This window comes from Fundulus heteroclitus, chromosome 16 (assembly GCF_011125445.2).
Source record: "Fundulus heteroclitus isolate FHET01 chromosome 16, MU-UCD_Fhet_4.1, whole genome shotgun sequence".
Classification (NCBI taxonomy): Eukaryota; Metazoa; Chordata; class Actinopteri; order Cyprinodontiformes; family Fundulidae; genus Fundulus; species Fundulus heteroclitus.
Genome location: NC_046376.1, coordinates 35004315 through 35032065, shown reverse-complemented (window position 1 = coordinate 35032065; position 27751 = coordinate 35004315). Strand labels below are relative to the sequence as shown.

At 42.2% G+C, this 27751-nt stretch overlaps 2 protein-coding genes across 3 annotated transcripts in view; both read left to right on the top strand.

The window, feature by feature from the left end:
- Window positions 1-21736, top strand: part of LOC118556101 (putative oxidoreductase GLYR1) — an 84896-nt gene extending 63160 nt beyond the window's left edge. Inside the window, exon 17 of the transcript XR_004933012.1 lies at window positions 20374-21736. The gene's annotated coding sequence lies outside the window, so the exon portion shown is untranslated. The remainder of the gene's footprint in view (window positions 1-20373) is intronic.
- Window positions 223-21245, top strand: glyr1 (glyoxylate reductase 1 homolog (Arabidopsis)). Of its 2 annotated transcripts, XM_036148563.1 has the most exons (16): window positions 223-321; window positions 2694-2730; window positions 2813-2892; window positions 2984-3122; window positions 4807-4917; window positions 10050-10133; window positions 12831-12884; window positions 14583-14633; window positions 14711-14784; window positions 14927-15026; window positions 16048-16158; window positions 16354-16455; window positions 16554-16716; window positions 17686-17865; window positions 18068-18192; window positions 19297-21245. In XM_036148563.1, exons 1-16 carry the CDS (start codon window positions 284-286, stop codon window positions 19369-19371), a joined length of 1524 nt encoding a protein of 507 aa, XP_036004456.1. In that variant the 5' UTR covers window positions 223-283; the 3' UTR covers window positions 19372-21245. The 2 variants fall into 2 exon arrangements, with proteins under 2 accessions (XP_036004456.1, XP_036004457.1); XM_036148564.1 differs by lacking the exon at window positions 10050-10133.
- Window positions 21737-27751: the final 6015 nt, after the last annotated feature.

The following is a 27751-nucleotide window of genomic DNA, read 5'->3' as shown; positions in this document are numbered from 1 at the left end:
TCTGGAATGTACAGCCAGAAATATGACGGAACCAGGCAACACTTGGACCACAGCTTTGATTCTTAGACGTCTTTAGCTTATGTTTTAGTAAAGTTTTAATTAGCACGTGAAAGTATGTTTTTTATGACATTCTTTTTTTTATGTCATTTTTGATAATGTTTGCTGAATGCAGAGTCAAATTGGGGGCGGGTGTCAGCGTCGCCTCACGCAGGGAGGGTGGCTTTCTGTGGGTGTGCGTCGCCTTTTCCTCTCATTCAGTGCGACGTTTTATTTAAGTTGAAAGATGGCGGCGGTGCATCTCAGGATCGGGGATCTAGTGTGGTGAGATGACCTTTAAACACAATTTTTCGCTCCTTTTTCTGCTCAAACTGTATAATGTGCTGTGGTAGCTGCTGGTTAACGAAACAATCCGGCTGTGGTTGTGTTAAGCAGACGTATATCGCTGGAGGGGAAGGAGTGTAGCGGGTTAGTTGGTGTTCACCCCAAACAAATTGCTAACCAAGCTGCAGCTAGCTCCCACTCAGCAAACCAACTACTATAAGAGGTTTAAAAGTCCGCAGAGTTAGTTTGTTCGGTCATAAAGTTGTCTTTTGCGTTTCGGAATCATAAGCTGGTGAACACATTTCTAAAGCGTCGCTCATGAGTTTTTCTTCTTCTTGTTGTTGAAATGTTGTGCTAGCTGTGCTAGCATCATAGCTCAGAGCGGATGTGGTTGGGCTCTGCGCCTGCTCGGCTTCCGTGTTGTTAGCGTTAGCTCTTGTTTTCTTCACGTTCGCGAGTTGCTTTATTGTGACGTTTAGCTTATAATTACATGTAGGAAATGAAAGCGGAAAGGAAAATGGCTAAAAGCACCACAGATGTTTACTTTCACCCGGACAGCGCAAGGAGCAGCCAGCCAGAGTGGATCAAATGCTACTGCAAATATGACAACACTGTCTCCTGCTGTACTCCCCTTCAACTCCCCGAGCTCCTCGTTTCCACGCCTGACTAAACTGACTCTGTTTGCCTGAAAAAGTTAAGCCACGTTCTTAGGCGGCCGCAGTGTGTTAATATTGAGCAGCTGTAGTTGCATGAGAACAACCCACGTTAGTAAGGTCCCCGGTGAAACGAGGCCCGGCCCTGAGAAAGAGTCAGACTTTGACCTGCAAACACATTTTGGACAGGATTGGTTTCTAGTGGGACAGATGCATCTGTCCTCACCAAAACCGCGAATCAGCACACACTAAGTTAAGTTCAGCTCTTAAACTCTTTAAGAGCTCAAGACAGAACCGCTCATACAAAAAGGCCTTGAAGTGTCGTCCTTTGGTTTTACGTTTATTTTCAGCACCCTAAAGTAGACGTGGGCTGGTATGAGATATCCAAAATATGATAACCTTGAGGAACAGTACCATGGTGTCACAGTATTTCCACAATAGCATTGAAAACAAACGTGACAGTAAAATCCTTATTCCCACTGCCTTTCAAATGTAACATAAGTATTTTTATTGAAATAACAGTATTTATGTCTTTTACTTTGATATTCACTCACTGATTTATGTTGAAAGTAAACCTGCCTGGTGCCATGCAATAGGTGGTAGGATTTGAATTTGGCCTATGGTAGAGGTTTGTGCTCTACCGCCCTATCGGTGGTCATCATCGCACCTGCCTAGACATGGTTACAAGCACAGAGACAGCTGCGCTGGAGGAGTTGGTAAAATAAATGCTGCTATGTCAGCGATTTGGACTCAAATCAGTCTGTGACCGACAAGGATGAAGAGTCAGAAAATATTTTGTGGAATTGACTGAAATCTTGCTTTTATGTCTAATCTACAGAAGAAAAATACCCCGGGTTCATCCCACATAAGAGACAAGGACCCCTGGCATAGAGAATATCATCATTTTAAGGGCGCACCTCATGGCTGATCCAGATAAATGGCAGTAGTTACATGTAACGGTGACAAAAGTTGAACATTGTTCAAGTTTTTTGTGTGTTGTTGCAAGCCTGCAGATGCACGTCAACGTGTACAAGCTTGAAATTTCGCACGCACAAATCTCTCCGGTCGCCAGGCGACTGTCGCCTCAGCGCACCAGTTCCACAGGAAACGAATGGAGAGGGAGCGCCGTTGCTCCCCGTGTGTCGAGCTCACTCTGCGGGGCAGCTACAATAGCATAGCAGGGTCTGCACACTATTGCTACTTGTTCCACGTCTGCTTCCATGCACCCAACATGTTTTCACACCACTGAAGTTGCTTTATCTCTTTTTTTCTACCGACGGCTCTCTTTTTCTGGTCATTATCCTGACATCTCCAGCCCTGCTGAACTTTTCAGTCTCGCTCCTGAAGAGTTTATAACTGGCGCTGAAGGAAATGAAACCGGTTGGGGCTGTGGGAGGAGTCTGGCACACAGGCAGCAGCACTGGATTCACAACACAGCACCAGAGTCAGCTAAGAAACATATCGATCGTTACGTTGTTATGAACGCTGAAAGCCCAAATCGTTAAGATCACTATGCGAGTAATCGCCCAGCCATTTTACCCAGACAGTACACATTTTAAGAAATCCTTCTGCTTAAGCTTGGATCTTGAGATTGCAGAGTAAATGGAAAGCAGCCCAAGGTCTGCAGCAGGTGGTGCTATTATATAGTTATTTGGTTTAATGCTTGAAGCATTTGTGCACCAGAGACAATGCTTATACTAACGTCAGATGTTATTTCAGGGGCAAGCTGGGCCGTTACCCACCATGGCCAGGAAAGGTAAGGACCACCATCTTTACACTCACATTAAAAAACAGTGCAGTTTGATTCATTTGTTGCCAAATGCTTCTGTATGTTTCAGATAGTAAGTCCACCCAAGGACCTGAAAAAGCCCAGGGGCAAAAAATGCCACTTTGTGAAGTTCTTTGGAACTGAGGACCAGTAAGTAGGACTCACAAGGAACCTGCGGCTGATTTTACTGTGCTTTTTTTTTTACCACATGTTGAAGTTGTGCTTCCGTCTCTCTGACCAGCGCCTGGATCAAAGTAGAACAGCTGAAGCCCTACCATGCCCACAAGGAAGAGATGATCAAGATAAATAAAGGAAAGCGGTTCCAGCAGGCGGTGGATGCAGTGGAAGACTACCTAAAGAAAGCCAAAGGAAAAGACCAGGTAGTGCAACCTGTTACTGCAACTTGCAATGGTCCAGACTTCTGTGTTTTCTGTACCTAAATGAGAGTAAAGGAAAAACGTAGTTTCTCCTCTTTTATCGTATATAATGGTTTTGGGGTAATTAGTTATTTCCGCTTGAAACGGCAGAATAGAACAGGGCGATTACAGTGTTTAGTTTGACAAATGGATGAGACGTTTCCTCTTTCCAGCCGAAACACGGCCAAAGTCCTGACCGATGACAGAACAGTAGTCGAACACGCTGTGAGGAAAAAAGCTCTGCCCAGACGTTGTCGAGAACAAGCAGGCAGGAGATCACCACCTCTTTCTCCATTTTGTGTCTTCATTTTGCCAAATACAATCACTTTACACAAGCAGGCAATCCTAGTAAAATGCTGACAGGTGATGACACATTAATATTAAATAGTTAAATGACTGCCGACAACATCAATAAGCAAATCAAATTAACGATGAAGATGTAAATAAGTTGCGTTCAAACATTTTGATGCTCTGACAATCAATTTTGCTAAATCTCATCATTACACATTTGTTAATCCAGTCTAATTGGTTCATTTCTCTCCTTTGATCACTAGGAGTGCATTTTTTTCTTGTACTAACAATGAATCACAGCTCTTTAAAGACTCACACTTAGCAATGCTGTCTTTTATTTTAGTGAGGAGGTGTGGGGTCAACTCACTAAGATAAAAGACTTTTAAGAGCTGTGAATATTTTATTCGTCTCCTCACTAAGAGTAGCTCTCAGAAACTTTGAATCGGTCTGAAGCTAAAAGTCCTTGGTGGGAATCTTTAGGCTGAGATAGTAGCTCTCTCTGAGAATATTTGGGCCCAGTTCCACTGACCCTACTCGGTTTAAACCAAGGAGAGAACAGCTCTGCTCTTCTTGTGTTTTAACCGGGCTAGAAATGCCTGGAAGAGGGAAAGGTCTCCTGGGGATGGCTTTACACTTTAAACTTTACACTTTAAATACATTTGCGAGAAATGTAAACAATAAAAAGATATGCCATTATAAAAATTATTTACTTACAAACCATTAACCAGTAAAATAATATTTGGGTTTGAGACACTATTCATAGCAGTCCTTAGTATTAATGTCGCTGCTCTTCAGTTTTCCTGGACTTCCTCCCAGAAAATCAATACGTTCACTAAAAACTCTGCTTGAGTCAGCCTGGTTTGACCTTCCTGCTCCTGAAACACTCGCAAGCGGGCAGAGCTGAGCGGTGCGCGTTGGATACGAGCCGCTGGGCCTTTTGTGAACATGGGCACAATTCTTTATTATTTTTAGAACCATTAATTATTTTCATTTCACTTCACAACTGTGCACTACCTTGTTTTTCTCTCTCACTTTAACATCACAGTCAAATCATTGAAGGTATGGACTACCAAAGTGACAAAATGTAGAAAATAAATAAAAATAAATACTTATAATATTACAATATAATCTAATATTTTTATTGGGCCAAGTGACCTTGGCAACTCAGTGGAAAACTGTGTTGCAGGTTAAGGTGTGTTTTCAGATTAGAAATGAGGCGATGCTTTTCCATGGGCTCTTCTTTTAACATAAAAAGCTGCAGGCTTGCTGTGTCCTCCTGTTGGTACATTGAACACACTTTGGGATCTTTAGACATAGTTGGATGGAAGCTTAAATTGACCGTATGTGTTTTTGACAGAACTCTGACGGTAAAGGAGACTCAAAAGGAAAAAAAACATCCAACAAACCTCTGAAAATTCTAGAAGAAGACGACGAGGACCTCAGTGCATTGAAGGACCCTTCTGAAAAGGTCAGTGTTGTCCCAGAGAGTAAGCAACAACGTCTGGTTAAGAAAATACTTATGGTTCATTTTTCATCCTCTAATTTGGGTTTTATTATTGTTTTAGTAAAACATTTAAAAGCAATAAAAATATTCCGTTTCTGTCATGCTAGATCTCTTTCTTTCTTACTAAACCATGTTAATGTGAAGTGATCCCAACCACCAGGGCTAGTTTTATTGCGGTCAGAAAACCCAGTAACATTTTCTTTCTATACAATCATTCTTTCACTGTGGCTTTTAAATGCAAGTTGAACGTGTTTGTTTATTTGGAGAGCTTCAATTGAACTGAATTTGTTTAGATTGTGCCAATTTACACTGTTTTTTTTTTTTTTGTCAAAGCAATTTACTAAATAAATGCAATTTATATGCAGAAATGTGTGTTTAGTCAAATTGGACAGATTCAAAGTCAGTTACATACTTTGACATCCTTTTTCTAATATATCAAGAATTGCATTGTCATTGACTTTGCAGCAATCCCTCATACAATCCCTCGAGCATGCTTTTAGCGACAGTGGAAGGGAAAACTCCCCTTTTAACAGGAAGACACCTGCAGCAGAACCAGGCTCAGTGTGAACGGCCATCTGCCACGACTGACTGGGGAATAGAGAAGAGAGCAGAGTCACAAAACAATGGATCCACTGATCCAGGAGTAAATGTGTTTCTCTCCTGGATGACACCACTAAAGGGGCTAAGTAGATGAGCTCTGAGCTAGTGGTAAAATATATGGAATGAGAAAAGGAGAGCAGCTACAAGAGAGGTTTAAAACCAGACATGGAGGGAGTTGTATTGTCTATAGTGGTGTGAAAAGATGTTTACCCTCTGACAGATCTGTTCTGTTTTTTTTTTCTTTCTTTTTGTCAAACTCAAATGTTTTAGATCATCACGCCAACTTCAATATTGGATAAAAGTAACCCAAGTGAATGGAAAAACATGTTTTGAAATGGTTTTATTCATTATGGGAAAGTAGTATCCAAAACAACCTGAGTCTCACAGATGCAGGAATCACCTCACTTGGTAAATGGTGAATTAACTGTGATTAAACTACAAATTTAGAAAGCTGGGCTCAGTTCCACAAGCCAGGCCTGATTGTAACCCTTAAATAGAACCTCTGATGGCTGAAAGATGTCAGAAAGCAACACATCATCTAAGAAAGCTCATAAACAGTAGAAAAACAAACTCATTGACATCTATCAGTCTGGAGGGGTAGAGAACCATTCCTAAGACTTTGGGAACCATAACCCACACCTGGAGAAAAGCTGCAGCAGTGGGTGGTGTTCCATCTGACCTAAAACTAACAGAACATTTCAGAATCAGAACATGGTACTGACAGTCAAACACGGCGGTGGTGCTGTGATGCTCTGGGCTGCTCTGCTTCCTCTAGACCTGGACAACTTGCTGCACTTACTGGAATCTCACATTTTGCTCTCTAGCAGAAACCCAGTGACTTCTGTAGCCTGGCCAGCCAGACTGACTTCTGTGGGTGTAAGTCAGTCTGGCTGGCCAGGCTCTGACATTTGGCTCCACAGCAACACAACGACCTAAACAACGGTTGCAGGGCCACCTCTGAATCGGTAAAAAGCTGCGTTTTGAAGTGCTCTAGCCAAAGTCTTGACTAAAGTCTGATTCAGGCACTCAGACGTGGAAATACTCCATGGGGGCTGGAATCCAACATTTCTGCAAAGGACAGAGGCAACAATCCTCAGTGGAGACGATAAAGACTCATCAGCAGTTAGTGGACGCTTGATGTCAGTTGTTGCTGCTAAGGGTGGCACAACCAGTTGCTCCTTTTAGGGGGCAATTACGTATTCCCAGAGGTCCAAGTTAGCTTGGGTAACTTTTCACCTGAATGAATGAAATCATCATTTGAAAACAGCTTTTTCTATTTCCTACGGTTAAATTTATCCAATGTTAAATTGGATATCATTTTGACAAAAGAGCAAAAACAGCTGAAATATGGAAGGGGGCCAGCACGTTTTCACACCACTGTATAGGAAGAGAACATTCAGGAAAGTTTTAAGATTAGTCTTAAAAGTAGACAGGGTGTCTCACGGACCAAAACTGGGAGTTGGTTCCACAGGAGAGGAGCCTGATAGCTAAAGGATCTGCCTCCCATTCTACTTTTAGAGACTCTAGGAACCACCAGCAGACCTGCAGTCTGAGAGCGAAGTGCTCTGTTAGGAACATACGGGGTAATCACAGCTCTGATATATGATGGAGCTTGATTATTAAGGGCTTTATACGTTAGAAGAAGAATTTTAAATTCTATTCTTGCTTTAACAGGAAGCCAATGAAGGGAAGCTAAAATTGGAGAAATATGATCCCTCTTGTTGATTTTCATCAGAACTCTTGCTGCAGCATTTTAGATCAGCTGAAGACTAGGAACATACGGGGTAATCAGAGCTCTGATATATTATGGAGCTTGATATAAGGAGACTTTTAAATTCTATACTGGGGTTAATGGGGAACAAATGAAGGAAAACTAAACTAGGAGAAATGTATCAACACTGGAACTCTTGCTGCAGTATTTTGGATCAGCTGAAGGCTTTTAACTGAATAGTAGCAGGCATTAAGTGGCACAAGCAGCGGTGGGATTGTAATAATCTTTCAATCAAGATGCTGCACTGGTGGCTGCAAGACTGCAAAGATCAGCTTGTGTCTTTTGAGATCCTACTTTGAGTCCATTATCAACCTGTGTTCTTTGCTCCTTGCTGTCAGCTGAAAGGTCCCTATACAAAATTAACCTGACAACAGCCAGCTGCATGTATCGCTCCGCCTAGCTCCACTCACATACATCTGGGACACGGCTCATTCAAAGTGATTTCCCCAACCAAATTTTTGGTCTGGCCAATCAGGACGCAGGGCGGGTGTTTCATGGATGTGACGTAGTGGAGAAGCCACCGTGAGATTCCAACAACAATGGCGGCTCGCATCGAGGAAGCAAGCCTTAGCATTGATGCTGCTATTTCTTCTGTGTTGTCCAATCTATCTGATATTGTTTCATTAAAAGAACATCAGAGAACGGCTCTGAAGGCTTTTGTTGGTGGAAACCATGTTTTCGCCCTTCTCCCGACCGGATTTGGCAAGTTTTGTTTTCCGGGGCGCGGACGCCGACGCGCCCCGGAGCGGTTAGCGGTTAGCGCGAACCATATTGGGAGGCCTATTAGTCAGCCCGGGATCGACTCCGACCCGCGGCGCTTTGCCGCCTGTCTTCCCCCCTCTTCCTGTCAGCTCACTGTCAATAAAAGGTGTGCCACTACAGTGTTTCCCGCAGGAATTTGCTTATGCGAGGCGACCCGCCGGCTCGCGGAGTGGGGGGTGGACGACACGTTTTCCGCGGACCGGCTCGCGGAGCGGAGGGGGGGGGGTGGGGGGGGTGGACGACACGTTTTCCGCGGCCGCCTCGCCAAGATAGCGCTGCGGGAAACCCTGCACTACAGCCGCAAACACATAAAAAAAAAAAAAAAAAAAAAGGTTTTTTTTTCCTGCGTCGGTCTCATCAGCGTCACGGGTTAGCTTCGGTGTGACTGGTTGAAATAGCACGTCGATAAAGATGACAGACAAGTGGCTTATCCAATCATATGCAAGGAGTTTTTGATAAGGCCCAGCCTTCAGTAAAGGCAATGCCTATGGCGGTGTCCCAGATGTATGTGAGTGGAGCTAGGCGGAGCGATACATGCAGCTGGCTGTTGTCAGGTTAATACAAAATGGGTGGTGTTGACCCACAAGTTTTACACTCTGATCCAGCTTAGTAGGTCCCCACAGTAGAGAAGGATATGACGGGATCACAACAAATGTGGCATAGAGGTCTGATTCAAAACAAAGAGAGCAGCCAGTGTAACCTTCTGTTCATCCCATGTCTGTCTAATCATAGAAATATGCTCATCTGTTAAATCGTATGCTGATAATACAATGTCAAAAACAAATGCATTAACTTTCCTGTTCGGATTTTTACCATTGAACATATTTATACAGTCAGCAAGACGATTGGGGCGCAGGTTTAAGGTTTATGTATAGGCTCCTTTGAGTTGATCCCAGCTGATACCAAGCATGCATGTAGTGGCAGAGAGAAGGAAATGCCCCCTTTACAGGAAGAAACCTCCAGCAGCAGCAGAACCAGGCTAAGTGTGAGCCTCTGACACGTCTGACTGGGGGTTTGAGAAGAATGAGCAGTTACCGATAAAAATAAAAACTGTTTTAGGGGTACTTTCTATGTTAAAGAAAGGTAGAGTTAATGGCTGCAGTAGAATCCCTTAAGGCGTCTGTTCAGGTTGTGTCAAACAGCAGAAAGCTTTTCAACAACAGCTGAAGAGAATGATGGTTTTCTGTCAGCATGCTCACTTCTGTGCCGTTTGGTCCAAATCAGACTTGTGGTCCAACACATGTACAGTCAATCCAGTACAAACTGCATTATCAATAGGAAACTGTTCTGTATAGGATTGGTGCCAGTCAGGATTGTTGCACTGCTGTGTTTCTGTCTCAACCAACACACAAACATTCTGCTTGTGCCAAAGATATCTGGAAAAGTACAGCTTTATCTTTGGACAGTGTTTATTTTGCAGTAGGGTCCATTGAAATGCCTTAATTGTTTTTGGTATATAAATCCAGTCAGCCATTTTCCAACAACTTTCAGATAAGAATCTTAGGAAATCTTTGTTTAGATTTTGGCATATATCCAGTCATTTCATTGAGATGCAATAATAAAATAAATTTGAATGTAGTTTAGGAATTTTAGGCCGTTTAAAGTTTGTTGCATCTGGGCCACAGTCTTGTCACACCTTCCCATTACGTGGTGTGTATAACTAATTTTAGTTTAGATGTCTACAGATCCTGGTTACAACAAGACCAGGTTTCCTTTAGCAGTGTTGAAGGGTCCCTCTCTTGGTGTCCTCTAACTACGCAGAGAAGTTCTCTATTATTCCATCGGGTGTTGGATATTTCTGCCTTCCCTCCACACACTAGGAGTTACTACATTTTCTCCTTTGCTGCTAAACATTCCTCTATAAATAAAAAAAACATCCCCCTCTACAGCAAATATGGACCATTACCAATTCACCCTCTCCTTTTGATTTTAAAGGTGAACATGTGTCTTTTTCCTCCTTAAGGACTTAACTGATTCTGACCCCGAGCCGTCCGCTATTGAGAGGCTGGGGGCTGGACCTGGTTCAGGATTCAAATGGGAAAGCAGTGTAGGTGAACCCCTCCCTGCCTCCCCTTGCTATCAAGCCTGCCCTGCCTTGCTGTTTTTCTACCTGACCTTAACCCTAACTTCGGCTTTAAATCACCAACAACTGCAGACCTTTCCCTTCTGACCTGTTTGGTGCTGAGCTTTGACTGCTGATGCTGTTTGAGTGTTTGTTTGCACATGAGTTGGTCAGCAACTTTAAAAGCCCCGCTCCAGGAACGGACAGAGGTTTGGGCAGTTCACCTAGAGCTAAAAATGCACATGCCAAAGTCTTGATATCAGAATGAGGAGGTAAGGAGAACCAAGATGTTCCCTTAAGGCAGGGTTCCACCGGCTCGTAATGGCCGCGCACCGCACCGCACGGCTCCGCTCCCTTTTCAGTGTTTCAGGTGCAGTTTTTTTCAGGTCCTGCTGAGGAGTAAGGCCAATGTGTGCTGGCCCCACTCTTCAGAGATTGGCCTCAGGGTGGAGAGGAATGAGAAGGTTTTTCTCTCAGGAAGTCCAGAAAACCTGAAGAGCGACACGTTAATATCAAGGACCACTATGAACAGCGTGGGTCAAACCGAGATGTCATTGAATTATTTTCAAACCATGAGTCACGCCTGAAGGATAGAAAAAGAAAAATGTCTTTTTATACCCGACTCGCTGTATCAGATCAGATCCATAGATTTATCGCGGCTTTCTCTCATTTCACAATAAAGCTTTTAAGTGTCCATCCATCCTACTCATGAGGTACAAGACTTTAAAACTATTAATGTGTTCCTGCCTTGGCTAATATAAAGCTTTAACTTACCGGTTAATATGGGGCACTTAAAATCCTTAAATCTTCTCAAAAATTGATCATATGCATTATGATCACCGTTGTGTTTACTGACTATGTGGTACAATGCGCTCAAAAATCTGTTAAAATGTGTAAGTACGATTATTGATAAGCAATGAAGCCGCTCTGCTCAATGGACATTCAGAGAATTATGGTACACTGTGTCACTACTTGATCGCCCCGTGACAGGACCCCTGAGCAGTCTACAAGAATGCCTGACTGTAATGTCTAAACTAGAAGTGCATTCATGTAAGGCATCCCGCGCCTGGAGTACGAGCTAGCAACAATAAACCGAGTACGTTAATTCAATATAAGCAACGCCCAGAAAGCATCTCCCATCTTTTCCAGGCCAAAGAGGCTGGTGGAACCGCTAAAACGGGTGAAACTAATCCGAGCAGGGAGGAGCTGATTAGGGCGGGAGATAACGGGCGGACCAGTGGAACTGTGCCTTTAGTAAAGGGTTGATGACCACTCTTTAGGAAGTAACTTTAAGCCACTTTCACCCAGGTGTGCAAGTGTGTGTAATGAAATGGTGAACCCCTAAAGTAGACTTTTTCTCTTCTTTTTTTTATGGAAAAAATTCTACAATGTATCAAACTGACAATATTTTCCCTCCATTAATGATGCACTGTGGCCATCTCAGTCTTGACCAACTCTTGCTACTGTCTTCTGTTATTGCTACAGTGAGTGTAGAGCAGAATACACCCATTTCCTAATTTCTGCTCAGTCTGAACAAAAACAACCATTTCCTCTTTGTGGAAAACATTGGCCGAAAGCTTCATTTTAGTCATCTTTTAGTCATTTTAGTAATATTTTTAAGGTAATTGATTAATTGATTGTATCCCATTTTAACTTTTGGCATTTGCTAAACCTACAACCCACTCCAGTTTGCAAAGTGTGAAATACAAATACAGCTTAAACAAATCTAAATGTCATGAAAAAATTCTATTTTTGTCACTCATTTAAGAAAGTGAAAATCCTATAGATTCATTGCATACAGATTAAAATATTTCACGCATTTATTTCTTGTAATTTTGATTATGGCTTCCAAATAATAAAAATCCTGAATTTGGTAAATTAGGTTAATAGATAAGATGAATACAAAAAGGATATTTTAAACCGCAGGCTTCTGTAAATGTTTATATTCTTATGCCCCAATGCTTGGTTGGGAATCTTTTTACATAAATTACTGCATTAATGCGGCATGGCATAGCCAATCAGCCTGCTGTTCTGCTGAGGTGTTCAGGAAGCCCAGATTACTTTGCTAGCTGCCTTCTGGTCATCTGCATCGTTGGTTCTGGTCTCTCATCTTCCTCTTGACAATCTTCCACAGATTCTCTGTGGTGTTCTGATCAGGTCAGTTTTCTGGCCAAGCACAGTAACATCATGCTCACTGAACCAGCTTTTGGTAGCTTTGGCAGTGTGGGGGTGCAAAGCCCAGTGGGAAAATGAAATCAGCATCTCCATACAGCCTGTCAGCAGAAGGAAGCATGAGGAGCTCTAGAATCTTCCGGTAGATGGCTGCATTGACTTTGTACTTCAGACAAAGCAGTGGAGCAGAACCATTTCCAAACAGGACTATAATAGTGGCCACGTTGTAACCACAGCTGCACACTCAAACTTTCAACATTTAAGTGTTGTTCCAAATGTTTCAAGGGTGGCTCCCATGTTATTACACACATCCTCACTCTTTCAGCTCAACTGTTTGCCTATTTGCTGAATTATTTGGAAGATAAATTAAGAATTTTTTTCTGACAAAAAGAAAATTAACAAAACCTCACTGTGGTTGCACTGATTTCATGTTTTTGATCCATGTGCTTTCTCTGCTCAGTATTTTTCTCTATCCAAACACTTTCCCACTGAGCTCTTGTTGCTTTACAGCCTGTCAAGGATGACCCACATTTTCACCACTTCCTGCTGAGCCAGTCCGAAAAGGTAAGAATTAAAGTGGCCCAGCTAACGCATTATGCAAACGTTTTGTTTTTCTATTTACCTCGCAAAGGTATGCATATCCCTTCAACCTTAGTTCTTGTTGCAATTTCATGTAACAGAACACAAGGTTTAATCAAATTTATGCACATATTTAACCTTTTTCACAAATAGGAAACGTACACACACACACACATATACATGCATATCCTTGTTTTAATTACTTACTGAGTGCCTTGCCTTGACTTCCATTGATTTTCATTCATTTTCAACCCTTTCAATGGCCTGAACCTAAACTTAACAATTACCAGCCGAAACCTAATTGACAACTTTGTCCTAAATCTAACCTCTAGCCTTCCAGAAAGGACCATTAAAGGCCTCACATTACAATCAAGCCCTCACTTTGGTGGTAAATTACAGAAAATATGTTCTCACTCAGCTGCAGTACATGTGTGTGAGTGTGTGTGTGTATACACACACTCAAACACACACACTTATCTATGTAGGGTTGCGGTGGGGCTGGTGGACATCTACAACAGTGATTGGACAAAGGTGGGGTTAGACTGTCAGGCTTAATAAGATAGTAGTAACTATAATAATATAGAAAAAGTGGGAGTGGTGGCTTAGCAGTTAGGAACCTGGGCGTTTGCCTCTGGAAGATGCTGCAAAGGTTGACAATTTCAAACGGTCTGTCACTCTGGTCTCCTGAACGAGACCCTTGACCACAGATTGCTCCCTTTGTACCACTTTGTGTGGCAGCACACTCCTCCTTAAGAGATGAGTTAAACACAGAGACAAATTTCCCCTTAGTGGGACTGTAAATGGAAATATTTATTTATTTTTAACAATCCATTCTAGTTGATAAATATTCTTTGTTTAAAACAAGAGGTATCAAATTAAAGTCCTCGATGGTTGGTGTTCTGTAACTTTTAGACTGGTCCCTAGTCCAACACACCTGAATATGATGTCCTATCATCCTTTTGATTTGTATTTTCCCAACCAGGTACCAATAGATCCTCAGGCTGGTACTGGCTGCATTCTTGATACCAACATTGTAACTAAATCTGATGCCCCAGGACAAATTTAGAAAGATTCCACCTTAGTGGGAGAGGCCAAGAGACGCTGAAGGGCGGGGCTAAGTATGGGATGAGCTGAGGGGGTTAAGCAGGGTTGTGGTCAGGACGAGGGAAAGTGACAGTTTAATTTGATGGCTTCAGGCCAGTAGCATAAAGAGAGTACCCTAAGGCTCCATTTATAGTTTATCTGCAAAAAAGTTGATACAGGGTTTGATATAATCTTTAAACTAAAAACTGCTATAAATCTCTGACCAACTTTCTCCTTGGCCTTGGTGCGATAATCCCTGGTCCTTATGATGCTGCTTGTTTACCATTGTAAGTCTAACAGCTGTATTTGCACTGCATTTAAATCACATGACTAAAAATTCATCATTAAATGACTGTTTAGTAATTGGGTTTTTACAAAAAATTATTTGGTTGCGCTGGAAAAGGGCTGAACGTGCATGCCACGTTGTTTTTAGGCTTTATGGGATCAGTTGGTGTGTGTGTGTGGGGGGGGGACTGAACAAACTTTTTATATGTAATAGTTGACCCAAAAACAAAGTTTACCTTTTATAACTAACTCTGTTCTGAATTTGACTTTACAGGTTAGCGTTTGTCCTCATCTTTTGCTTTTTATCCCCAACAGCCAGCTTCGTCAATGGAGCCAATTAGTAAGCGACTGAAAATCATTGAAGAGGTGAAGGAAGTAGTAAAGTTACTAAAACAAATAACATGTTTTTTACTGTGATATTGACAGAGGATTTAATTCTGCAGGTCACAGGTTCAACTTCTATCCAAGCAGCAGACAGCACAGCTATTAATGGCAGCATCACACCCACAGATAAAAGGTACGTTTTCACATTCACTGCAGGATTTCCAATCTGTAGGCCAAATGAATCATTTTATTTGGAAACTGCTTACATTTTTCATCCATATAGGGTAATGTGAGTGATTTTGTCTTATGTTCCCCACATGGGTTCTACTCTGCAGGATAGGCTTCCTGGGTCTAGGACTAATGGGTAGTGGCATCGTTTCCAACTTGTTGAAAATGGGTCATGTTGTCACCGTGTGGAATCGCACCGCAGAAAAGGTACTGTGATGAAACAGTCGGTGTTAGAGATGTTGGATGTTAAATTGTTGTTTCAGCAAACAGGCTTAAATTGGAGGCAACCGATTTCGCTCAGTTCTTTCTGAAAACATTTTGACACCTATCCAGGAGTCTGTCAATTCTGGTTGCTGGATCTTGTGCTCAAGTTCCAGCAGCCAGACGTTATTTCAGGGTAACCATGAAAAACTGATGTTAAAGCCCAAGTTTGAATACTAAACTCAAACCTAACTTTAAATATATACTAGTAACTTAAGATATTTTCATGCTGCCATGGCAAAACTTTTGTGAAATACGAAGAGTGCAAATCTGACTTATTAAATGTTTTGTGCAGAATCAGAGTCCTGTTAATCGATCTTAGCTAACAAAGACTTATTGCAACAAGAAGTTGCTACATTCTGGTTTATCCTTGGGCTTGATACATGAAGGTTCCATTTTAGTCTGTTCAAGCAATCCTATTCAAGTTTAAATGGCATGAAAATCTCCAGAAATCACACTGTTTAGGACAGAAACATCGTTTCCCAGAGATGAAAGCAAGAGAGCTCATTGACGATTTGTAACAATATGGACTGAAAGGCCACTTAGAAAGGAAGAAGCCATTAGTCCAAAAGCAACATAAAAAGCTAAAGCAGTGTGCAAACACTCAGTGGGAAAGTCTGAAATAAAAGTCTAATGACCATGGTTGGTTTTGGAGGAAAGGGGGAAACTTTTAAGCCTGTATTAACCTTGTACACTTAAAAAAGCAAGTCTGCCAAATGCTGAGTTGTATCAAAACTTCTGACATTAAAGAAACATTTAAATATTCTCTAAATAATTCTGCGCCCTATTATTCAGGAATTTAGCAAACAATAATAAAGTTGGCTAAAACAGGATTTAATGTCTGACTGCGAGGAAAAAAGGCCTCATGGTGCTTTACATAAATATAATGCAGCACCTTTCATGGTAGTGGGCTTGTAGTGGTAAAAAGTTCTGTTGGTGCTGATCTCTGCTCTCGGCTGTCTTGCAGTGTGACCTGTTCATCCAGGAGGGGGCTCGGTTAGGCCGCACTCCTGCAGAGGTGGCCTCCATGTGTGACATCACTTTCTCCTGCGTCTCAGACCCCAAGGCTGCCAGAGATGTGAGTATCTTCTCTACCACTGCAGAAGGCTTCATAGTATTTAGGCGGAGCTCCACAGCTAACTCTTTTAGCAGTAGTTGCGCTCTACAAAAGCATCCAGTGTTGGCCAGCTTTCCAGAAACCTTCCATCCTGTTAAAGTCAGCAATGATTTAAAAGACTTTGTGTCTGACCATGGCTCGTCTGAACCTCTGCAGTTGGTGTTGGGACCCAGCGGCGTGCTCCAGGGAATCAGGCCAGGCAAATGCTATATAGAGATGTCCACTGTAGACCCAGAAACCATCACAGAGCTCTCACAGGTAACAGTTTTTAAGATTGTGGCATTATATGTCGCATTTGGAGTTTTAGAAGCAATAATTATCGAGAGAAAGCTATGTTACGCATCTGTACGTTTTAGGTGATCACATCGCGGGGTGGCCGATTCCTGGAGGCTCCAGTGGCAGGAAGCCAGCAGCTCTCCAACGACGGCATGCTGGTTATCCTGGCAGCTGGTGACAGGACGGTTTATGAGGACTGCAGCAGTTGCTTTCAGGCCATGGGCAAGACCTCCTTCTTCCTTGGTATGTAGGCTGCACCGTGTGCTCCCATCCGTTGGAGAACCTGTTGACAGGACAGCTATTGGTTATGCACACTACAAATCTAGCCTTTAAGACTGGCAAGATAGAAGGCCATTGTTAAAGGGAAGTCCTAAGTAATCCTGTTTGCCACAGGCCATGTAAGGAACACAGTAGACATATGGAAGGTGATGCGAGTAGACAAGACCTTAAAAAATGTCAGCGCGCTACCTGCCTATTAGGAAATAATAGCCCAAGAGCTCTCAGGCTCCCTCTGGTTGATGAATGTCTGCCTGGTGAGGAGTGGTATAATAGACCAAGAGATGCCCTCACACATATACAGAAAACCACCAAAATACAAGAATTTAGTAACAAATTGGTTTCACTTCCAGTTAAAATACTTTAGTCATCAAACACCAACTAAGATAATACAGTAACATTAAGGTAAACTACTGAGCAAAAAGAAAACCAAAGAAGGAAAATAAAAATCCTTTGTCCTTTCAAGCTTGTACATCCAATGAGATATGTCCTCTGCATTTAACCCATCCCATGGATATTGTGGTAAGGCGCAGCAGCTTGGTGAACAGACCAAGATGAGCAACAACCAAGGCTGTGGTTAGCATCAGCAGCCGAAGAGTCGAGCGCGTCTGTGGAAGCGGGTTAGTAACCCAGGGGGAAACGGAAGCAGAAAATCCTATAAATGGTAGAAGAAGCATATCCTGGTGTTACATTGGCTGGATGGATACATACAAATGCTCACAATGCTTATTGGTTTTTGTCTGGAACATGGAAAATCACACATAATTTTCCTCCCACTTGACAATTATGCACTACTTTAATTAGATCTGTCACATAAATCCCAATGCGATAGAGTAAAATGTGTGGTTGTGCTGTGGCAAAATATCCTGTATAGAGTCTTAGAGTATAAATCCTTCTGTGTGGGAGTTAAAATCATGTAACTTCGTGTATCTCTAGGTGAAGCAGGCAATGCAGCGAGGATGATGCTCATCCTCAACATGGTCCAGGGCAGTTTCATGGCCACCATTGCAGAGGGACTGACTCTCGCTCAGGCCACCGGCCAGTCGCAGCAGACCTTCCTGGACATCCTGTGCCAGGGCCAGATGGCGAGCACCTTTGTGGACCAGAAATGTCAGAGTAAGTCTCTATGAAGGGACTCTGATTTTGAAGCATCTTTCCATGTGGAATAATGGATTTTCATTGTTGATGGCTGTAACATTTGTTGTTGTTTTTAAGCCCAGCTTGAAAAGGCTTTATTGATCTCCCAACATTTGAAAGCATATTTACTGCCCTTGATATTCAGTTAGACACAGCACAAGTGTTTTTCTGTTTCTTGCAGACATTTTGCAAGGCAACTTTAAACCAGACTACTATTTGAAACACATTCAGAAGGACCTGAGGCTAGCCATCTCTATGGGTGACATGGCCAACCATCCGACTCCAATGGCTGCAGCAGCCAATGAGGTACTCCTGTGGTGTTTAACAGCTGTATTGTTTAAATCAGTATATCAATAAGAATTGAATTCATTTCAGTTATTAGACTCAAGAAGTGAAATTCTTAAGTTATATAGATTCATTCTACAGTTATCTATTTCAGTGGTTTTTTTTCCCTGTTTATTTTGATGATTATTGCTGAAATGAAATCCCAAAATCAGAATATTACAAGATGTACATATTTACAAGACCAAACGGCAGATCAGAACCATTTTACCTGGGCTAAGGAGAACAAGAACTGAACCATTGCTTAGGGGTTCAAAGTTCTCTATTCAGATTAAAGTAACGTTTACATTTCATTTAGAAGTCAAGATCCCAGAGTGTTGAGGAGGAGTAGGGCACAGTGTGAAGTTTCCTCAATCAGTGGTGATCGGGGGTACTAGGTCATCTGCTGGTTCTGGTCCACTGGGTTTTCTGAAGTCCAGAGTCAACTCAGACATCTCTCAGGACCTTTTTAGAGTTTCTCAGGTTTGATGAAGCTGCTAATTTCATCTTCCAGCAGGACCTGGTACCAGCACCAGCCCACACTGCTAAAGGTACCAAGAGCTGGTCCAATGACCTTGGTCTTACTGGGCATGATTAGACAACAAATTGGCCTGACCAGAACCTCATAGAAGGGTCTATGGAGGGTGAAGAGGAAGATGAGATTTTTTAAAGCAAGCTAGACTTCCTGAACACGTCAGCAGAACCACAGGCTGCTCGCCTCCATGCCATGCCGCACTGATCCAGTAATTACCCTAAGTACTGGGTACAGCACAAACTTTTATAACCTTTAAGTTAAAGATCCTCTCTATTGGTCTGAATTTTGGGTTTTGATTATCTGTAAGCAGAATCATCTACATAAACAGAAGAAAACACTTGAGACCTATCAGCCTGTCGGGATTGAATCTGTAGTTTCACTTTTTGAATGGAATTACCCAAATGTTGCATTGATAATTTTAATTTAAATAGATCCACTTTAACTTGGTGGTACTTTAGATGGGCCTGAAGGAAAAATAATGAATGAAATGTTTATTCTGCTCAGATAAATGGGTTCTAGCCATGTGCATGACCTTTCCACTGTTCCACCTGCAGGTTTACAAGAGGGCTAAAGCACTGGACCAGTCAGACAATGATATCTCTGCAGTCTACAGAGCCTACATTCACTAGAGCGAGAGGTGACCTATCCTCTGGACCACGCAGTTATTAATCATTTATCTCTTCTTTGTCATCTAATGAGTTTTTGTTTTAAATTCTAGTGGTTTTATTTCATTTTGCCCCAGTATCAGCCTCATTGTTTGCCCCATTACAGCCCAGGTCTGGCATTTTGGCTTTTTCTTTCTTAAAATGGCAACCTCAACCATCGACTGTACTGGGAGAATAAACCATTGTCATAATGCTCCAGAATGAGGTTCTACTGCGCTGCAGCAGCAGTCCTGGTTTCAAACACCATGGTCGATGAAGTATGCCGTCTAGAGGGATTTAGCGGTCCAGTCCCACTGTGTGGCTAGAGGTGTTGCTGTCATGTTTTGTGCACACATAAAACTAAACATTGTTTTCCCCATGTGTGCATTTTAAGCATAAACTGGGCTTTTTTTCCCCTTTTCCCGTCATTAAATTCGTAACAGAAACCACCAAGAACATGCCACTGCATTGCCTTAATATTGAAACCCTTCAAGTATTTCAATTCTAGATGTATTTATTTCTGTTCCTCTGTCGGTCTTCTTGGTGCAGCACGGTCATGACTCCCTCCTGAATGACAGAATCCTTGTTTCTTATCAGTGGGTGTGATCTCTAAGGACAGAGCAGCAGACGTGTTGAGGCCTTAAACTGCAGGAAAAGCTACTGGAGTTCCACATACTAAATTGTTGGGTCTTTTGGGTTTGTTTAAGAAGGTGAATCCAGTTAGTGATTTGTGTTTTTAAAGGATATTTATTAATAAGTCCCAGTGTTGGTAATGTGTTTGGGAGTTGTTTTTTTTGTTTCTTTGTTTTTAAGTTGTGGGAGAGTATTAATTCGGCTGAGAAGTTTAGGTGGGATTCAACAACCGTTAATCAAATCCTTTATTTAAGATATCTTTATTTCAGTCTTGACCTGATTCTTGATGGAACGTAATCTGTTACACAGTTCACCGGTTAGATGGCGTGTTACATTCTTCATTTACGCACTCAGGCTCCAAAATGAAGTGAGGAACAGCTGTGGTTATGATGAATAATTCCTCCTCTGCACCAATTAAAAAAAAAAACAACACAGAGCCGCAGCGTTGTCACATGTCGCATAAACTCAGCTTCGTGCTGCAGTTGATACTTTGGGCCTTGTGCACAACGTTTGAAGCATGAAATGTGACATAATGGCTAAAGCAAAGCGGTAACTTCTTCTGATATTACTGCTGAGCAGATTAATTATACGGGTTGTTAAGCTGTCAAGTTCATTTCCCACAATCTTTTTTTCTTCTCTTTAAGACTTTTTATTAAAGGACTTGATCTGTGGTCACAGTTCTTCAGCTTTCAAATACCGCGCTCTCCACATTTAGCAGTATCTTTTATTGCACTAGTAGAAGAATTCAACCTTTTGATTTAATTATTTGGAATGAAAAAGGTACAGTTTAAGATATTTCTTAGTTTTTACAAAATCACAGGGGTTAGAATTATAGTCACCCTTAAAAATTCCAATAAAATAAATAATTTTGAAATCTATACTTTAAAAAAGTTGATCAATATTTCTAATAACTATGAACGTTTCATGACTTCTGTTTCCTGGGTTGTAAATGTTTATTTTTTTTAAATCAAAGACCCACTTTTTTGAGCGACTCTTCAAAATGGAAAAGACAAGAGAACATAGCATTGAAGTAAACGACCAAATGTCCCAGTTATTGATTCAAAAAGAAGAGAACGATTTTGGAAGCAGGGATGTGGTTGTTTTGTGAACATGCTGTAGGAGCAAGCTGTCTTTTTTGTCCTTTAGCTCGGATGAAATGACCTTAAGAATCACTGCTCTGATTGGATAAGTGGCCACCAGAAGACCTCAGCATTTTTCTTAATTTACACTTTCCTCAGTTTAAAGTAGAAAGGAATTGGTTTCTTTTCAAATTGACCTCCTTAGTTGTGTATTAGGAAATACAGTGTTTTATTGAGAAAAACTTCTTGTTTGCCATGGTAAATATTTTATTTTAGTTTTTCAGACACTTGAGGGTGAAAACCTGTTTTTAGACGACAGTTGTAAATAGCACACGAGGCTACGTAGGGTTCCTTTTGTATTTACAGTAACCTGAATTAATGAGAACTACTTTTTGTTTTGGACTCTGCCGAACGACTAACATCTATTTCTTGATACTGTAGATGGTGTCGTTCCACTGTAAATGGTTTATAAATATGTGGCTTCTACAGTCTGGCCTATTGCATTGAAATCATAAGGATTTGGATCCCATCAGTAAAGAGAGGATGCAACTTTGGTTTTGGGGGTTATTTATGATTCTGTGTATGTAGAAATACCAAGAATTTTTGTGCTGTTTAATAAATCCTCTCCTGATTACTGACATTGTTACTGTTTTTTTTTTCCATCCATAAATAAATAACATGTTGGCTTTCATAGCAATTCATCAGGATTGTGGTGTAAATGTAAGTAGAGATTTTATGATGGTTACAAAGTGATATAACTACACCACCACTGTCTGTGTGGAAAAGGTAGAAGCACCTTAAAAGACAAAGCCCTGATGTTGCGTCTTCTGTCTGGCCTGGTCAGTCTCACATTGTGGAAACAACTTTGGCCCATTCTTTAGAAGGTTGCTTCATTTGTTTTTGCCATTTGTATGTGAACAGCTTATTCAAGGTCCTAACACAACGTTTCAGTCCAAGACCTGAACTTTGGGTCATCCACCCACACTATGCTTTTAGAGTTGACCCATGTATTAATTCATTATACAGCATGACTTGAGCATAAGCTGTTGGACTGAAGGTCTCGCATTTTACTCTGAAATATTTTAATATATGATAGTTAATGATCACCCACCAGTGAGGAAGTCAGTCTAGCGCATAGACATGGTTCAGTAAATACCAGTGTATATGCAAGTACAACTTGAAAAAAAGAATATTAAGTAAAAGTTTAATAGTTTTGTGACTCATTTCAAAAAGTTTAACTCCTATAGATTATCACAATTAAATATTTCTAGTATTTTAATTTGATGATTAATCCATTAATTCCACATTGCCACATTCTAATCAGCTAAGTACTCAAACCACCAGTAAAGGCCTTTAAATGGTCCCAGTCCATTGTGGGCTTCACAATCACGGGGAAGACTGCTGACTTCATAGTTGTCCATATGACAATCATTGACACCTTGCATATGGAGGGCAAGACACAGAAGGTCATTGCTAAAGAGGCTGGCTGTTCCTTTGGAAACCAAGGTCCCAGGGTCTGGAGGAAGAGAGGAGAGGCACGGGCACACGTTGCTTGAGGTCCAGTGTAAAGTTTCCACAGTCAGTGATGGTGTGGAGTGCCATATCATCTGCTGCTGTTGGTCCACTTTGTTTCCTGAGGTCAAAGGTCAATGGAGCAATCTACCAGGATGTTTTAGAGCACTTCATGCTCCCTGTTGCTGACCAACTTTAAGGAGATGCAGATTTAATTTTCCAACAGGACTTGATTCATGCACACAGTGTCAAAGCTACCAGTGCCTGGCTTAAGGACCATGGTATCCCTGTTCTTGGTTGACCAGCAAACTCGCCTGACCTTAACCCCAGAGACAATATCATGGGTATTGTGAAGAGGAAGATGCGATACACCAAACTAACGATGCAGAAGAGCTGAAGGCCACTATCAGAGCAACCTGGGCTCTCATAACACCTGAGCAGCGCCACAGACTGATGGACTCCATGCCATGCTGCATAATTGCAGTAATCTTAGGAAAAGGAGCCCAAACTAAGTATTGAGAACTGTACATTCTCATACTTTTCATGTTTTTGTTTTTCAGTTGGCCAACTTTTCTGGATATCCTTTTTTGATATTGGTCTTGAGTAATATTCAAATTTTCTGATGTACTGAATTTGAGGTTTTCATTAGTTGTCAGTTATAACCATCAAAATTAAAAGAAATAAACGCTTGAAATATATCAGTCTGTGTGTAATAAATGAATATAATATTCAAGTTTCACTTTTTGAATTTAATTACTGAAAAAAATCTACTTTTTCATGATATTCTAATTAAATGACCAGCACCTGTACATTGAGATTACAATATAGCTTTTTTCAACATGGACAGTGCAAAAACAATTACCGATTTTATTAATGCAATGTCCAGTAGAAGTTATTACTTAACCAGCCTGATTCACTATAGTGGTATATGGACTGAACTTATACAGCCATATTGACCACTCAAAACACTTACTATAGCCACATTCACCTAATCACACTCACTAATGCGTACCATTTATATACCGATAGGCAACTTCACTAGTTTACTAGTGCTACTTTAATTGATAATGTTTACTTATAATATATTTACAAATTAAATTTAAAAAGCTATTACTGGTGAGGTACCAAGATGATATATGTGATCATTTATCAACGTCTATGGCAAATCAAAGTAAAAGGAAAAAAACGAAGGAAGTTGATCAAATAAAGCATTTTTGAATGAGGTAAGATGAGACGAAAATCTAATGACCTGTTAAAGGAAAACAGGAGCAGGGTACAGTGTGTTGTAGGAACTAACTGATTAACTTATTAAATAAAGGGAAACAGTGAGCAAAATAATTAATTCACAAAAGTTTTTTGTTTTAAACAACAAGGCAGTACGATTTCAAAAGTATGACTGTGCATACGCAAAGCTTGAAGTCCAGGGTGAAGTTTCCAGAGTCATTGACGGTTTGGGCTGCCATATCATCTGCTGGTTCACAGTGAATGCAGCCATCAACCAGGACGTGGAGATGCTGATTTCATTTTCCAGCAGGACCTGGTACCTGCCCACACTGCCAAAGGTACCAAAAGCTGGTTCAGTGACCATGGTGATACTCTGCTTGATTGGCCAGCAAACTTGCCTGACAGCAACACCACAGAGAATCTATGGAGTATTGTCAAGAAGATTAGAGACACCAGAACCAACAATCCAGATAACCTGAACACTGCTATCAAAGCAACCTGGGCTTCCTGAACACCCCAGCAGAACCACGAGGGGATGCTCCTGAAACACAACAAGGACACCATCCCTGCTGGCCTGGACAGCCTGCTGTTTGCCTACAGTGAGAATCCCTCCACAGAGGATGCTGTCTCGTTAGCACTTCATTCAGCTCTGACTCATGTCCAGCATCCAAACACCTATGTTAGGATGCTCTTCATGAACTTCAGCTCAGCCTTCAACACTGTGCTCCCAGACATGCTGCCTCTGAAGCTCCACAACATGGGACTATCCACACCTCTCTGCTCCTGGATCAGTGACTTCCTCACCAACGGGCCCCTGATGGGGAGGATAGGGAAACACATCTGCTCACTGATCCTAAACACAGGAACCCCGTAGGGCTGTGTTCTTAGCCCTGCTCCATTCACCCTCTTCACCCAGGACTGTTCTGCTGTCCATCCCACAAACAGGGTAGTGAAGTTTGTGGACGACACTAATGTAGTGGGTCTCATCTCCATCAATGAGACCCACTACAGAGATGAGGTCTGCAATCTGACACAGCAGTGCGCCAAGAACACAGTAAGACCAAGGAGGTCAAAGTGGACTGCAGGAGGTCCAGGAAGGCTGAACACGCTCCTCTCTGAATACAGGGGGAGTGTGCGGACAGAATAAAGGTCCTGAGGATCATCAAAGGAGCTTTGAGGGATTAATTCATACAACACAGTAATTCATATTGATCATATCATTCAAAAAAGACCGATATCAGACTTTCGGACCTCTGTATGAATCTCAGCAGACCCTAAAGACTATTTTGGACGCTCAAGCTTCTCAGGAAATGTGTTTGGCCAGTGCAGCCAACTGACTTCATTTCTATATATATTAAAAAGGGGGTAAAAATACTATGTCTGTCATGCCTGCCTGTATATATTATTTGTGTACATCCTATCGGGAGTTTTGCCCAACCAGTCTAGATGTGGATTGTGGATCTGGAGAAGGCATTGACCGTGTCCCTCGAGGGATCCTGTGGGGGGTTCTCCGGGAGTATGGAGTACCGGACCCTTTAATAAGGTCTGTTAGGTCTCTGTACGACCGGTGTCAGAGTCTGGTCCGCATTGCCGGCAGTAAGTCAGACTCGTTTCTGGTGAGAGTTGGACTCTGCCAAGGTTGCCCTTTGTCACCGATTCTGTTCATAACTTTTATGGACAGAATTTCTAGGTGCAGCCAAGGGGTTGTGGGGATCCGTTTTGGTGGCCTTAGGATTGCGTCTCTGCTATTCGCAGATGACGTGGTCCTATTGGCTTCATCAGGGCGTGATCTACAGCTCTCACTGGAGCGGTTCGCAGCCGAGTGTGAAGCGGCCGGGATGAAAATCAGTGCCTCCAAATCCGAGACCATGGTCTTGAACCGCAAAAGGGTAGAGTGCCTTCTCCGGGTTGGGGAGGATGTGCTGCCCCTAGTGGAAGAGTTCAAGTATCTTGGGGTGTTGTTCACAAATGAGGGAAAGATGGAGCGGGAGATCGACAGGCGCATTGGTGCAGCGTCTGCTGTGAAGCGGGTGCTGTACCGGTCCGTCGTGGTGAAGAGAGAGCTGGCAAAAAGGCAAAGCTCTCGATTTACCGGTCGATCTACGTTCCTACCCTCATCTATGGTCACGAGCTTTGGGTCGTGACCGAAAGAACGAGATCCCGGATACAAGCGGCTGAAATGAGTTTTCTCCGTAGTGTGTCTGGGCTCTCCCTTAGAGATAGGGTGAGGAGCTCAGTCATCCGGGGAGGACTCAGAGTAGAGCCGCTGCTCCTCCACGTCGAGAGGAGCCAGTTGAGGTGGCTCGGGCATCTGGTCAGGATGCCTCCTGGACGCCTCCCTGGTGAGGTGTTCCGGGCCCGTCCCACCGGGAGGAGGCCCAGGGGAAGACCCAGGACACGCTGGAGGGACTATGTCTCCCGGCTGGCCTGGGAACGCCTTGGGATTTCTCCTGAGGAGCTGGCCCAAGTGGCTGGAGAGAGGGACGTCTGAGCCTCCCTACTGAAGCTGCTACCCCCGCGACCCGACCCCGGATAAGTGGAAGACGACGGACGGACGGACAGACGGACGGATGGACATTACATTGATGCACTAATTCTTCCTAAAGGACCAACAAAGTACTGAGTGCATAGAAACCTGACATGTCTGTTGAAAACATGATTTTCTATTCTCCTTTGTGATAATTCTTTATATATTAATATTCCTTTGTATTTTCTGAGACATGAAAATTACCAAATTAAAAGAAATAAAGGCTTGAAATATTTCATTCTATCTGTAATGAATCTATATGATACTGCAGATGAGTTTCACTTTCTGAAATGAGTGTCAAAACAACTCTCCCAATATTCTAGAAGCTGTGCTACTGAACTGAGCTTTGAGCAGTTCAGTAGCTGCATACCAAGCCCAGATCATCAGTCATTCTCTGAGGAAAGCTGTCCATTTGGTCCAGTCAAAAGAAATTTGTTCCAGGAGTCTTGGGGTTTAGTGTAACTTGAGAATACCAACGGCATGCTGCATCTGTTTTTAGAGATAGGGTTTCTCCTGCAACTGTGGGTCTGCTATATTAGCTCTGTGACAAAATTGTATGAGTTTGGTGTGTGCGTGGTGGCAAAATCTGAACTACAATATAAACAGCTCTGTACCAGTAAAGGTTCCAAAGAGAAACATTTTTATGAAGACCATTTGCTTCAGGTTTGTTATCCACTGCAGAATATATCACCTATAGGGTCCTTGCAACTCAAATGCTTCAGAATCTATGTTGAAATCTGTCAAAGGCGATCAGTCCACCACAGTGTTTACCAACACCAGGTGACCAGCTTCTATCACACAAAGCAGATCTGGCAGGTTCTGTGCTTTTAAACAAATGTGTATTTGTGAGATCCTGCAGTGGTATGCATGCTCACTTCCCAGCTGTACTTTGATGTTCACATTTTAGTGAAACCCCATACCACTGGATGTGTTTATGGAAGGATAAGTCCATTTGTGAGCTTTTATGTGTACCACTAAATGTCTCAAACAGTGGCGGGCAGAATAATGCATCTACAAAATGTCTAATGTGGGCAATATAAAATGAGCCACGGATAGAGACAACTAAATTGTGCACGTAGAGAGCATTTTAGTTTGCAGCTGTTTTGTTGAAATGTGGCTCCAAACAGAGACCACACTCCTTTACACCATCGATTCTCTGATGACCTGCGATAAAATGTAACATGTCATCTGAACTTTGCATAGTGGGGTTTGTTTGTGTGTGAGTGGGCGGGGTTTACCAAATTAGGTTTGGTAGGTGGAGCCATCTTAACAGCAAGTGTGTGACCAGTATAATGATGCGTTCGCACGGATCACGTAAAGACCAAAACTTATTTCTCTTGTCATGAACTGGGCGACATAAAATTTCAGATTCAAGAATCAGCACGCGCAA

Bases quoted from the DNA above. Each gene is read 5' to 3' on its own strand.
- glyr1 (XM_036148563.1), top strand. From the start codon at position 284: ATGGCGGCGGTGCATCTCAGGATCGGGGATCTAGTGTG. The intron at 322-2,693 runs GTGAGATGACCT...ATGTTATTTCAG, and splicing joins AGGATCGGGGATCTAGTGTG to GGGCAAGCTGGGCCGTTACC. The intron at 2,731-2,812 runs GTAAGGACCACC...TGTATGTTTCAG, and splicing joins ACCCACCATGGCCAGGAAAG to ATAGTAAGTCCACCCAAGGA.